Below are 14,804 nucleotides of genomic sequence, written 5' to 3' on the forward strand. Positions count from 1 at the left end.
TACCCGACAGTTGTCCATGTTCCTGTGTGACAGGGTTCCGTGAAGTACGCCTTCTCAACTCTCAGTCTCCAACTCACGAGAATCGCTCCTTGTATATGTGCCGTCCCATAGTGTGACATCTCATATGTGTGAATGAATAAGCAGTTTGAGGGCTTAAAATTTCTCTAATAGTTAATCATTTTATTAAAATTAACTCTTAAAAACAGTGTCAAATAATGCCAGACCAGTCTACTTAAATATGCCAAACTAAAATAAAACTCTAACAGATAACACTTCTTTTACATGTATATTCACAGCATGAGTAGCCACTGCCTGCGGAGAAAGGTGCTTTTATACCGTTATGTTTTACCGTTTACCACACGGGCATTAAACATTCTCATTACACGATGAGACAATTTGCTGGTAAACACTTAAACACACACAGACACTGGTTTCAATATTGCAACATATTTTTGGTCATAACGAAGGAAATACATCAAAATATGACACTGGCTAATATTTTACAAGCAAATAATTTAACTCTGCATAGTTTATACAATAGGCTGTGGCAATAAATAATATCACCAATCTGATCAACTGGCCACAAAAAGCCTAACATTCATTTAATTGATATGAAATGTTCTACTGATGTAGTTTCAACATAGTTTTAAATATGCCTTATTAACCTTAAATACATGAAAAGAAAAAGTACTAAACTAGACTTGGAAGGTATGTTTTGCTTAACTACAAATACGCCATGTCTAACATATTACATTCCTGACATAAAGGCAAATACTTTAATAGAAAAACTAGCAATCCAAAAAATGTCAATGTGCAAATTGTGAGGAAAACATTGCATTTAAATTTGCACTCATTTGCAAGTTACAGTACTAGCTCAGTATAAACACTAACAGAACATACTCAGCAGGGAAGAATGAGTGACTGGGCTGCTCCACAGTTATAAGTGCTTCTGGTCTAGAGCATCTAACACCTCGGACTATCCTTCATTCAACAAGAGACAGCAGCATGCTCCTTCCATGATGCGAAGGAAGAAAACCCTGAATCAACAATGCTTTCTTCCTCAACGTGATAAAAGGGTCTGTCCATTACTGGAACTTACTGCTGGCTAACCTCAAGTATTTCTGAATCAGGTTTGTCACATGATGTAAAGAATAGATTCCCTTCATACAATACAAGGTAGGGGATTTTGTTTTTTTAATACGCCAGTATAATGACAAGGTACATGCACTCTACCAACCTGGGTAGGCAACACTCAGGTAGAGGAAGACCCAGCTTGCATCAGAGTCATATTCCAGAGACTCTGTTATTTCAAGGAGTTGACTGCACTGGAAAGCAGAGCCACCTAACTCCTACATTACACCTTTTAACTGAGAGGTATGTAACATAAACCCCCACTTTCAGACTACAGAATGTCAAGAATTCTATTAGGGATGTTAAAAGCACTGGGCAGAACCCTGGTTTTCAGCGTGCCATCTGCACCACAGGAGAACAGTCGATTGTCCTGGCTGATATCAATCTGCATGACTCCAGCTCCAATGTTCCGAAATATGGACTGCTTAGCATGCTCACTCTTGAATGAATGAATCAGGCCATGACCTGTCAGTCTCCATACCTAGTTTTTAAAAAATGCAATGAGTCATTAAAATGAGAGACCTTATATAAAAATACAGTTCTTGCTTCTGTTCCTCGGCCCAACTAACCATTTCCTGCTGAGTCTGCTTTCCTAGCTGTCTGCCTGACAGGAGGTGACAGAGTCACTCAGAACTCATATCCTAGCTTAGACTTATGGCTTCTTCCAAAGTTCTCTCTTCAATCTGCGCTCTCTCTCTCTCTCTCTCTCTCTCTCTCTCTCTCTCTCTCTCTCTCTCTCTCTCTCTCTCTCTCTCTCTCTCTCACGTGTGCACACATGCACACCCCTCTACTAATTCAACCAAGTATTTAATTCAACAAAATATGTTTGCACATGAAACTAGGCTCCAAGGAAAAAATAAAAGAAATATGGTATTATTTCTCCCACCTGGAAACATCTCTCCAGCTATGAGTACCAAAGACAGAGGTAAGAAAAAGGAAGAAGATTCTAAAGTACCAAACTAATTTTGCTAAATACATACACGTGTTAATTAACCCTACATACTTGGGGCTAGTGGCATATCTTGTTCATACTTGCCTAGCACCATGAAGTCCTGAGGTCAAATCATCATCACAAAACAAAACTTCAAACACTTTACTCAAAGTCCCTTCTTACTAATATTTCGTGATGATAGGACCACCATCACAAAACCCAGACCCACACCTTGCACGTGAAGCAAATATTCTACCACTCAGGTGCACCCCAGCCCCTTCCAGACTCAGAGAAACAGAAGCCTGTGATCCAGTGAATTGAATTCTTAGCTGGGTTTCCAAAGTAGAATGCTTTAGAAAGAGCCACACAGAAGGGGAGGGTGGGGCTGCATGTCAAGGACTTGTAATACTCCAGAAGGCCTATACGCCGCCTCCATTTCAGACCACAGTAGTTGTATTTTTCCTAGCAAGCAGTCTAGACAGCAGGAAAGGACTAACATTTAGTCTATTCTCACCTTTCCTGCGAGTACTTACTTTTATGTTGCCTTCTGCTGAACCTGTAGTGAAGTATTCCTCACAGGAATCCAGAGCCAAAGCCTTAACAGCCGAGTCGTGTGCCTGGAAGGTGTGCATTAGCTGTCTCTGTCTGATGTCAAAAATGCAGATGTGACCTTTCCTGCCTCCAGAGATCAGGAGCTGCTGTTTCGGGGCGTACTGAAGCACGGTGGCGCCGTGGTCATGGCAAGTGAAACCTGAAGGAAGAACAGAACACCAGGAGACTTTCCCAAAGCCTGATGCTCCTGGTTCTTCACATTTAAAATACAGAAGTTCACTGTTTACTTTTTTCTTCCCTGCAATGATTTGTTTACAAAGTGTCTTCCAACAGGTGCATGTGTTGAGAATTTGTCCCCGGCTACTGAATTCAGTCACTAAGAGATGACAGCCCTGAGGGTCGGGCTTCAGTTCTCCTGAAAGATTCATACTTTGGCGGCATTACTGGGAAACCTTGGAAGGTGGGGCTGGCCTTGGGAACAGGTCACTAAAGCATGTTCCTTGGGAACCTTCTCCCGTCACCTTTCCTGTAGCTCTACTTCCTGGCCACCTGGAGGTGAGGTGGTCTCACCACATGCTCTCTGCTGTGACGTTCTGTCTCATCCCGGCACAGAAAGCATGGAGCCAGCAGACCGTGAAGAGAAAGAAGCCTCTGAAGTTCTTAACCAAACTCAACTCTCCTTCCTTTAAGCTGTTTCTGTCAGGCATTTTTACAACAACAAAAGGACAAACATAAAAACTAAAGAACACCCATCCTGTAAGTCACAGGTTTCTAAAACCCTGTACTTAAAGTGCTAAGTCACACTAAAACCAGTTTCTATCCATTATACCAATATGAAACGTGAACAGGAAAAGGGTGATTAAAATCCTAAGCTATGTGCCTCACACAAAATATGAAGAACATCACACATGGGAACAGCACACTGACCCTCGTTAATACTGCACACAGAAGCAGGAGCGCAGAGGAGGCTAAGCTTCCCAGTGGCGCACACACTCCTCAGCACCCAGCACTATTTACCCACAGGATGCTCACCTCATCCAAAGAGCCAGTGACTGAGGAAGAAGCTCAGCCTCATGCACCTGAATACTTTCAGCCACAAGCTAATGAGATGGCCTTCGGCTACAGTAGGAATAAACATGCCCCAAACGTTTCTACCCGTGGCACCACTAGGTGGTAGCAGAACTTTCAGAAGATAAGGGGCTCATGGAAGGAGAGTAGGTCCCCATTCCTCTCCCCTTTGCTTCTTGGCATTCTTGCGCAGAACAGCTCCTTTACCCCATGTTCTCTCCATAAGGTACTTCTCTGCCACAGACTCAGAGGACAAAGAACCAGGGGCTGAAACTGCTGAGCAAAATAACCCTTTTCTCTGTGCAGTCCTCGACAACAACCTGTGAGCTAACACTTAGTTCATGATAAAAACCAAGCCTAGCGAGCAACCCCTTTAACTCACCGTGAATGAGGCTGTTTCCAGGTGATATTAATGTGTCCCAGAGGCATACGTTTCTTTTACAGAAATAATAAAAAAACAATTATTCAAAATCACCAATAAGGACAAATTTCGTCAAGAAAAACATTTTTACTTATCTGAAATTTCCGACTAGAATGGGGTGGCTTATCTCTTCTAAGAGCTTGTGCTAGTATCTCTTTCCTAAGGCCCTTGTCAATGTACCCCCCAATCCCCATCTCTTGTCTACCCTGCTGGAGAAACAGGGAAATGACTTCCTCAGGAGAAGGGTCCCGGTATATCACTGGGAAGTAATTGCTTCAAGTTAGCCGTCCTGTTTATGATGCACAGCTAGTGAAGACAACGAGAGGGAAAATGCAAAGACGGTGACTGTGTCAAACGCTCGTCAGGGCTAACGGACTTGATGGTAACAGCCTTTTTAAAGACTGAGCACTTCAGCATAGAAACGATACATGCTACTCCAGACTCATTAGGACAAATGTTCTGTTTCTGTTAAGGAAAGCCATGGTAAGGTGTATAAAACATATTCCTTCAATTAAAAAAAAAAAAACTACTAAATGGAGATCCTTACTTTCTGGGGGGAAAATGGCATTGTGATTAAATTTATTTCTTTTTTAAAAATTAGATACTTTATTTATTTACATTTCAAATGTTACCCCTTTCCCAAATTCCCCTCCGCAAAACCCCTATCCCACCCCCCTTCTTCTATGATGGTGCTCCCCCACTGGCCCACTCCCACTCCACCGCCCTGGCATTCCCCTACACTGGGGCATTGAACCTTCACAGGACCAAGAGCCTCTCCTCCCACTGATACTGGACAGAGCCATCCTCTGCTACATGTGCCATGGATCCCCCACCCCCATGTGTACTCTTTGGTTGGTGGTTGAGCTCTGGGAGTCTGGTTGGTTGATATTGTTGTTCTTCCTATGGGGTTGCAAACCCCTTCAGTTCCTTCAGTCTTTTCTCTGCTCTCCCACTGGGGTCCCTGTGCTCAGTCCAGGGGTTGGCTGTGAGCATCTGCATTAGTCAGGCTCTGGCAGTGCCTCTCAGAAGACAGCTCTATCAGACTCCTGTCAGCAAGCATTTCTTGGCCCCGCAATAGTGTTTGGGTTTAATGTCTGTATATGGGATTGACCCCCGGGTTTAAAGTTTTCTTATTCTTTTGTTTCCGTCAACTTACCTATTGTCATTGGACTGTCCAGATGTCGCAACTAAACTTGAAGAGGTGATAAATGCAAAGTCACTTGTGGACTTACTGTGGCACTGCCAACTCTATATAGAAAACAAAAGATAATCAACATTATCTAAAGATCCAGTAGCAACTGAAAGGATACAACTAATGTACCACCAATAATGAGCAAGACTCCAGAGCTACGATGTATACTTTACATTTTTACTTTTTATTTGTGCTGCTTTTAGGATCTTGATGTGTATCGCAGGCTGCCTCAAACTCATGACCCTCAACTTCCCAATGAGGGACCACCACACCTAATAAGGGCAGTTTTAAAACTCAATATGCACGGAGAAGAGTGCATACTGCAGGCCACTGAGCACCAGAGGCTACACGGCCAACTCTTTCTTCTTTTTAAGTGGAGGACTTTAAAGAAATTTCATGCACACAATGAACAAACAAGTCACAATTAGTTGTGACTGTCTCTCCCCATTTCTGCTTCTGCCATCTTTTAGACTAGTGCTAATTTTTGAGCCTATAAAATATTAAAACAATTTGACCTTAGGAATAATTTTTTCTTCCTGGAGAAAGCATTATGCTTGTAATCATGTTCCCAATCCTCAGGTAAAATAGTTTAAAATTGTCTTTCATATCAGAAAGTCTTAAGCTATTTATGAATTCAATAAAATAAAAAATAAACCTACAGACCAGAGACCAACTCAGACTGGGAAAAGTCCCAGTCGGCTGCCCACCTCCCAGCTTCTGTCCCCTGTCACATCCTCTGTCACACCCCTCCCAGCCTGTTCCCAGTCCTGCATCTTGCTATTTGCTCTGCCCCAGCCTCCGACGGGGGCAGAGACTCGCTGCTCCACCAGAGACCATGCAGACTGGGAGAAGTCCAGGGGCTGTGTACCATCCGAACTCCCAACAATCTCACGATCTCCGCCTCCTTCTGCTCTACATGCACCCATGCCCTCCTAACTGCCTTGCCCCAGCCCTCAACTACGGAGACAGAATCATTAGGCCACAATTCAAAACCTGTACTCCTCAAAGTTGGGAAAATCTAAAAAAAAAAAGGCTGTGGGGCAACTGAGAGAGGAGGGAGGGGAAACTGGTTAGGATGTAATATATAAGGGAATAAATAAAAAATAAATTTAAAAATACACAAAAGTCTCTGAAACTTCTAAGCTCTTAATTAAAAGTTTCCCGTAAAGATTGCATCTAGAGTAAAAAGTGACAGCAAGAGAGTGCAGATATTGCATATCACTTTGATAATATCCAGAAACTTATTATTAGAAAAGGTTGATAAGATACATTGAATTAAAGGTGATATTTTGGGCTGGACAGATGGTTCAGTGGTTAAGAGCACTGACTGCTTTTCTAGGGGTCGCCCCAGCAACCACATGGTGGCTCACAACCATCTGTGGTGGGATCTTGGTGCCCTCTTCTGGCGTACAGGCATATATGCAGACAGAACACTGCATGCATAAAAAATAAATAAATCTTTAAAAAAGAAAAATAAAAGGTTATATTCTTTTACCAGGCATGGTAGCTACTGCATACCTTGAATCCCAGTACTCAGGAGACAGAGTCAGACAGATTTCTGTAAGTTTGAGGTCAGGCTGGTCAACAGAGCAAGTTCTAGGCTAATCAAAGGCTACATATCTTGTCTTAACCAACCAACCAACCAAACAAACAAACAAACACAAACCATTTATTTTAGTCGGGCAGTGGTGGCCCATGTCTTTAATCCCGTCCCTTGGGATGCAGACTTAGGTGGATGCCTGAATTTGAGGCCAGCCTGGTCTACAGAGCAAGTTTTGAGATAGCCAAGGGTATACAGAGAAACTTTATCTTGAAAAACAAATGTATATTTTGGATTAAAAGGAAAAGCAGGATATGATAGTATATGAACTAGCAGACATAATAGTGGGTAGCTTTATTACCACTTATTTGGAAGACAGAAGCAGGAAGATGATTTGAACCTAAGATTTGAAGGCCAGCCTGGACTACAGCAAGATCTCACCTCAAACTAAATATATGAACTTACTAAAAACATTTGGTTAGATTAAGAGTTCAGTTATTTTACTGCTGACAACCTTGACTACCTTGAAAAGCTTTATATACTAGTATAAATCACAATGAACAACAATGACCCAGGCTATAACTCCAACTTGCCCATCTCCTTAGGCTGTGGCTAAGCCAACACTGAAGTCTGAATACAGACTTCCACTTGGCCAGCTCTATGCTCCCTGTACTCACCACACTTTGCCAATCACAAAGGCACTGTTAAAAGTGGTCCTGCCCAAAGCCCACAAGCCTAAACCTGCCCCCAAACACTCCGAAGAGTGTCCCAGAAATGTGGGAAACTAAGTACTCCTTTCTTGTTACATTGGGTGATGAGAACAGAAATTTCAAAGAGCCCAAAAGGAGGATACCAGGGCATCTAAAAATAAACAAGATTTTACTCTGCATGGGTAGGCAAAGTGTCTGCTCAAGATTACTTGCATTATAATACACTGATCTAATTAATTTTCATATCTCTCATGTGTAATGAAGGAGTTGGGGGAGGGGAAAACACGATCAAAATACGTTGTATGAGAAAGATTTTTAATAAAAAAGTTTAAAAATCTATATGCTCTAGAAAGGACAATTTAAAAGTATTTGGGTAATCTATCTGGACTCAGATGGTTCAGAGCTTTCTGATCCTCCATTTATTTACACAATGCCAAAAATCCCACCCAAGCCTGGAGAGCGAGCTCAGAGATTAACTGCGCATGTTGCACTTCTCCACATTCACATGGAGGTGCACACCACCCCCTCTAACTTCAGTTCCAAGGGATCTAATGCCCTCTTCTGACCTCTGGGGGTGCACATACACACATGCAGGAAGAACATAAATAAGAAAAACGAGAATATAACTAATAAAAAACGTAAGACCCACACAGGACAGCAAAGGCTTTCATATCTCCTAAGCCACAGATCTGCCACGTGAAGGCACAGCAGTGTGCACCATGGCTAGTGACGTGATGTGGGTAAGTGTGTGGAGGGACTCTCAGGGTTAGATTACCAGCTAGTATAAAGGAAAAATTCTGAAGGAAATCAGTGCTCAGAACCTGTCTGAATTTTAATTATGTACTTAATAAAATTCTACAACTGTGGATTTAGTCCTCATAAAATGAAAATATTATTTAAAAAAAGAATTTTCTAAAATGTACAAAAGTACCATTAAAAAGGTATTCTGAGTTGGACCACCTAGAGGAAAAAACCCATGGTTGCCCTTTAAGATAAAAGCCAAAGTTTGTTGTTTTGGTAACCTGTCTAAACTGAGGATAGAGGTGGACGGCTCACGTGAGGCAGAGCTGTCTGTCAATCTGCCGCAGAATGAATGCTGAGTCAGACCCTTCACCAACAATGTGCTCTCTGCACTTGCTGGGATGTGAGTGGCACTTACCATGTAAGGCTTAGGATTCGATGCGGTTTGGTTAACTTGCCAGATACTCAGGAAACCCTCTCCATCTGCAACACCACACTGTAAGAATGGCATCAACATCAAACAAGGACTTTCACATTCTTGCCAAAGGTAAAATAACCTATAAAGAGGCTTGCTCGGACCCCACCTCCCAAACTCTTCCTACAGCGGCCTCCCTGTGCTATCCAATAAATGCCAAGTCCCTGCCTTACCTGCCACGCTCTAAGTGTGCATACACACACACTCACACACACCCTTCCCTGTCACCTTCTGTGTGTCCACACACACTCGGCATTCCCATAAGCCTCCACAACAGAGGGAAGGAAAAACTGGGTGTCAATAAGACCCTAGCAAGCTGGCAGACACCCACAGCACTTGGGGCAGTAGTTTTCTTTCACAAAATGCTGAAGTGAGTAACTGGTTAAACTGCACTGAGTTTTGAAGATTTGTGTTTCTAGCGTAAGAAAAGAGGCTACAGAAACAAAATTCAACAAACAGCCTGCTCAGTTTAAACCCAGGGTCATTAAATTTTTTGATATAGTATTAATAAATATTATATACTTGGATTCGGTTATTTTTGGATGCATTAAGCACTGAGTCCCAGGAACAAACCTTGTTGCCTTGTGAGTTAAAATACAATCTGGTAACTCTTGCATTGCCTGCTTGGCGGAAACAGACAAGCTGCTGAGGCCGCGTCCACTCAAACATCCGCACACTGCCGTCCTGGGCACCTGTGAGATCTAGACACAGGACGTGCGCAGTAAGAAACTGAAGGCTTTCTTCAAAAGGTGTATCAATTCTTGGATGACAAACTAAATACTTACAGTATTGATGGACAGGGTGTGATGTCATTCTCTTAACATTATGTAGGTTCCTTTTCATGAGCTTTAAAGGGAGAAAAAACGAGTTTACATTGTATATTCAAAAGGAGCACCAGAGCATCCCCTGTGACATCCATCCTCCTAAGAAGCTTTAGCTGAGACGAGCCCTACTGAGGGTTCTGAAATGTTTAATATATATTTTGCAAACAAAAGCAATCACTTTCTGGTACAGCCCTGCCCTGTGAAGACATTACAAACAGTTTCATCTAGTGACAAAGGGACTCTCTTCCAACTGACCCTCCCTGACAGCAATCAGGTTGATTTGGGGGTGGGGATGGGGGGACATCTGTCTAGGTACCCAGGCTGGTATCCTGATGATATTCAGAATATAAAAGAATAAGACTCCTTCAACTATAGTTAGTGACCACGAAGAATTAACACTCAGAAATCTGAGGCAACTTTCAAACTTGAAATGGACTTGAAGTCCTCTCTGACATTGCTTTACCATTGTGTCTCAGTTGTTCATCTATGAGATGACACTGGAGGACAGTCACAGCCACTCCCTCCTGTGGCGGATATGTGGAGAGCATGCACTGGGAAACTCAAAGCAAGTATTCTTGTTTTTAAGATAATTTCTATGTTGAGTAACTCCAACCCATTTCTTGAGGAGCCCACACTCAGAAGCCATGAGTGTCTGGAAATAAAAGACATACCACAGTAGCTCCAGTGCTGGTCTGCCCACTGCCTAGCCACGGCAGAGATGGAGGTGGGTGCACCTGACTTGAAGAATGGGAGGCTGCACCAGGCTGATAGAGGGTTGTGGTGGAACCACGGTAATCAATATCATCTGAGCTGTGGAGAACAGCTGTATGTTACTCTGAAAGTTTATTATCTTTTAACAGAAATCCAACTACACAGACTCTATACAACCATAAAAGATTCCTTTTTAATGGCATTTTCTCTAACCCCATAGGAAGGACCAACCAGACCCCCCCCCCAGAGGTTCCAGAAACAAAACCACCAACCAAAGGGTACACATGGAGGGACCCATGGCTCCAGCTGCTTATATAGCAGAGGATGGCCTTATCTGGTGTCAATGGGAGAAAACCCTTGGTCCTGTGAAGGCTGGACGCCCCAATGTAGGGAAATGCCAGTGAAGAGGGAGTGGGTGGGTGGCAGAGAAGCAGGGGGGTAGGGAGGATGAGATGGGGATTTACAGAGGGAAAACCAAGAAGGGGATAACATTTGAAATGTAAATAAATAAAATAACCAATAAAAAAGAAAAAGAAAAAGGATACATATTTAGTAAGGGTTTGGCTTTTTAAAATAATTTGTTCTTTGACAGTTAAAATATTATTTAAACATAGAATATTCATTGAATAAAAACTTAGGTACCAATCTAAATCTAGCCAGTTTTAACACTTTTCCCCCAGTAAACAAAATATAAACACAGTCTAATATATTATGTATGTGAGCAGCTTTATTGCTTCAAAAGTAGAACTAATGTTTACTTTAAAGTCTTTAACCCTCCTGGAGTGTTTATACACAGCCAATAGTTGCTGGGACAGGGAGAGTTATATATTTCAGTGGAACAGCACTGGCAATGTGCCAATGGTTCCATAAACACCATGATAAAATTCACACACACACACACACACACACACACACACACACACACACGGAGAAGAGGAGCTAGCTGAGAAGAGGAAAAGGCATCAATTAGGAGTAGGGAGGGGCAAAGAGGCTAGCAGAAATATGATCAAAACATCCATCTATATTAGAATATCATAATGAGACCCGTTATGTATAGTTAATGATAATAAAAACTTTAACAAGTATTTAGCACAGACTTATTTTGAGTAAAAATATCATAACTATTAAGTGATCTCTTATATACAGGTAGCCCATATATCAAATTACTTTAGTTTACATTAACTTATTTGCTTGGTTTCTATTTCTGTGTATGTGTGATACATGTATTTTCAGCTACACAGCCTCATGAAAGGTGAAGGTTGAAATCAGGTGCCTGCCTTCCTCAATTGCTCCCCACTGTATTCTTTTGAGGCAGGGTTTCTCAGTAACCTAGAGCTCCCTGATTCTGCTAGGCTAGAAGGCTAGCTTCTCTCCTGAGAACTGTGTCGCTGATCTGCAGTGCCGGTTTGCATGGGTGATGGGATCTGGGGCTAGTCTCATGCCTGTGCAGCAAACACTTCACCAGCAGAGCTCTCTCCAGTTCTTCTATTTGCTTGCTTAAAGACAAGGCCATGCTATGAAGTTCACACTGGCCTTAAATTTGACATCCTCTTATATCTGCCTCTCCTAAGTACCAGAATCACAGGCATGCTACCATGCCAACTACACTCTTTCCTTAGAGGCAACTGAGCCCAGGACTCCTGCATCCTAAACAGGGAGCTAAGCTAGACCTCTAACCCCAAATTATATTTTTAAAGAAGTAAGAAATACAATTTTAAAGCATTCTTAATACCAGGCATGGTGACACATGCCTGTAATCTCAGTCCTTGAAAGGCAAAAGGTAGAGACGAGGAGTTTACGCTCAGGTAGGTAGTAGGCCAGAAGGTAGCCATGTCTCAAAAAGCAAGAAGAAAAAAAAAATCTTAAGACACTTGTTTTCATCACATAAACATGTGACTATAGTCGATGGTGGAGCTGTAGACTTCATTAAATGGTCACATCCACTCTAAGCCCTGACTACAGCTGGTTACAAACTATCCAGAGAGAACTAGCTCCACAGGGACAGTGGCCCTCGGGACAGTCCTATGTGAGATTCCTGACTAGAGAATAGCAATAGGAAAAGCAAACACATGGGAAAAACTTTAAAAGTTCAGTAAAACTCTTCAGATGAAAATTAAAGTTGTTGACATTTTTAGCTGTAAAAAATATGCTTTCCCAAAATAGTACTTAAAGGTCATTGGAGGATTAATGTGACCAATCCATATGTCAGTCTATAAGCTCTCACACACTACTTTTCTACTTTCATTATCAGAGCAGTTCAATTACCAACCACTATGACTCCTGTCTCCCTGGGGTGAAATGTCAAAGTTGCAGTTTCAAACCTTAGACCTCCTGTCAGAGATTATTCTGGTTTAAATACTAAGAAAGTTTAATGGGAAAATTGTGAGTAATTTATAAATTAGTATAGGTGAAGACTTCTATTATCAACTAAACCAATTATGTTTGCTACTTGCATAAATAAAGAGAAGTCTATCTTTCTCATTTCAACAACTTGGCAGGTATTTGCTAAAGACAACAGCATTTTTTAAATTTGTTTGTTTGTTTATAGTTTTGGCTTTTGGAAACAGGATTTCTTTGAGTAGCCCCTACTGTCCCGGAACTAGCTCAGCACACTATACTGGTCTCCAACTCACAGACACCCCTTCCTCTGCCTCCCAAGTGCTAGGATCAAAGGCCTGGCCACAGTCACTCAGCTGGCAATGGCATTTATCATTACCCCTCCTGAGCCACACCTTTTCGACTCTCTGTCATATTCTTCTCCAATCCATATATATGATTGACAAGCCAGCAGAGAAGTGACATCGAGTTCTTGAACATCGTGTGTCGAAGCCAAAACAATTTCATTACAGTTTGCCTATGAAGCAAGGGCAGAACAATGATTCAAGAGCAACTTCACTAAAAAGCAGAACATTGTTTATAACGACTGCAGTGTTTACCTTATTAATAGAAAATGCCATGATCATGTCAGACTCCTTATGAATGACCTTTGCCTTCCCTCCTGGATATCCCAGATCAGCTTCCACCTACAAAACAATGCTGGGGGTTAGCCGTTGCTGCATGACTCCCCACAGACACCAACATCCCACTGGGTAACAGCCGGGTAAGAAGAAAATGCAGCAGCAGCAGGAGAGTGGAGGGCACTAGTGTGTTGGGAATTAGTTGTAGATATCTGCTTTCATGTTCTGAAGCTCTGGAATCAAACACCCCAATTATGAAGAGGCCCAATGTGATTTCGAGGTAATAATTAATTTCTTTCACAATTTATACATTTATTTTAGCTCTTCTAAAAATGCACAAGTGTTCTGTAGTGTATGTGTGTGTGTGTGTGTGTGTGTGTGTGTGTGTGTGTGTGTTAAGAGGCACAGAATGAAGAACAAAGTCATAGGAAATCAGAGGAAAGATATGATATGAAACACTTTAAAGTGAAGGTTAGGAAGTTGGCAACAGGAAGCACCTGGGAGACCAGGGGAAGAGAAAGAAAACCAGGACAAGTGAGGCCTCTTGAGTCAGAGATAAATGGGAAGCGAGAGGAGAGTCAAGAAGAAAACCCAGCTGTGCTTCAAGACAGTCTAGGATATATGACAGAAGTGGAGATGGGAACAGGAAGAAGAACTCAGAGCAGAGAAGAGCTAGACACAGAGCGTTTCCTCTCCTCCATTACAGCGGTCTGAGAGCAAGGCCTCTTGATCAGCTGGGCAGCCATGGTTAGCATTAGAGATGAGGGTTAGCTCCGAGAACTCTGAGAAGTGAGCTACGGAGAGGCACGGGAGACTACCTTGATGTGGCAATCTTCTGCTACGGAGTTGTGTTTGACCTGCTCCACATGTTCTTCTACAGACTACACAACACCACACCGTCACAAACATAAAACACATGCATAAAATGAAATAATAAAGAGAATGAAAAATTTCGAACTAGAATGGTCATCATACAAAGGATAAAACTGACTTCAAAAAATTAAACTGGATAAAACAGAGTATTAGATCAACAAAGCAAAAGCAGCCTAACTAAAATTATTCCATCATATACACATGAAAATATAAAACCTACTTCACAATCAAAATTTTTGATTACCATTTTTGCATACCATTCATGTAACTTAAAGTTCTTAAAGCCATAATCTCTAAAAATAAGACCTACTTCTCTTAATTGTGTTTTATACACATGTGCATATTGACATATGTGCACATGGAGGGGGAGGTCCAGTGGAGGCCAGAATTCAACATGGAGTGTCTTTCTCAACGGCTCTCCACCTTGTTTTTTGAAATAGGGTCTCTCACTGGATATGATCTCATCAGTCATCAGTCAGCAAGCTCTCCACATCTGCCTGTCTCTGCCACGCCAGTTCTAGGAGTGTGGTGTGCTGCTGCGCTTGGACTTTTTTGAGGGTGTGGCGATCCAACTCACATCCTCAGCATGCACAGCAAGTAATTTACTGCCTGAGCCATTTCCAATCATGTTATCAGTTCCTGTCCACCTCCATTAAAAAAAAACACGTAAAGGCCTGA

The 14,804-nt window shown here is 42.0% G+C and overlaps 1 protein-coding gene across 5 annotated transcripts in view; it reads right to left on the reverse strand.

The window, feature by feature from the left end:
* Positions 1-227: 227 nt before the first annotated feature.
* DMXL2 (Dmx like 2) overlaps positions 228-14,804 on the reverse strand; it is a 128,999-nt gene continuing 114,422 nt past the window's right edge. For 3 of the 5 annotated variants that reach the window (XM_080929995.1, XM_080929994.1, XM_080929992.1), the window contains 10 exons: positions 13,233-13,319; positions 13,029-13,150; positions 10,257-10,395; positions 9,547-9,607; positions 9,335-9,462; positions 8,705-8,782; positions 5,260-5,351; positions 4,065-4,117; positions 2,596-2,813; positions 228-1,612 (listed from right to left, as the gene is read on the reverse strand). In XM_080929995.1, coding sequence (XP_080786121.1) covers positions 1,403-1,612; positions 2,596-2,813; positions 4,065-4,117; positions 5,260-5,351; positions 8,705-8,782; positions 9,335-9,462; positions 9,547-9,607; positions 10,257-10,395; positions 13,029-13,150; positions 13,233-13,319 — 1,188 coding nt within the window. In that variant the 3' untranslated portion in view covers positions 228-1,402. Of the gene's footprint in view, positions 1,613-2,595; positions 2,814-4,064; positions 4,118-5,259; positions 5,352-8,704; positions 8,783-9,334; positions 9,463-9,546; positions 9,608-10,256; positions 10,396-13,028; positions 13,151-13,232; positions 13,320-14,071; positions 14,135-14,804 lie in introns of all 5 variants that reach the window. The other 2 variants (XM_080929993.1, XM_080929991.1) reach the window with 1 other exon arrangement.

The sequence above is a fragment of the Micromys minutus genome, assembly GCF_963924665.1.
Source record: "Micromys minutus genome assembly, chromosome: 16".
Classification (NCBI taxonomy): Eukaryota; Metazoa; Chordata; class Mammalia; order Rodentia; family Muridae; genus Micromys; species Micromys minutus.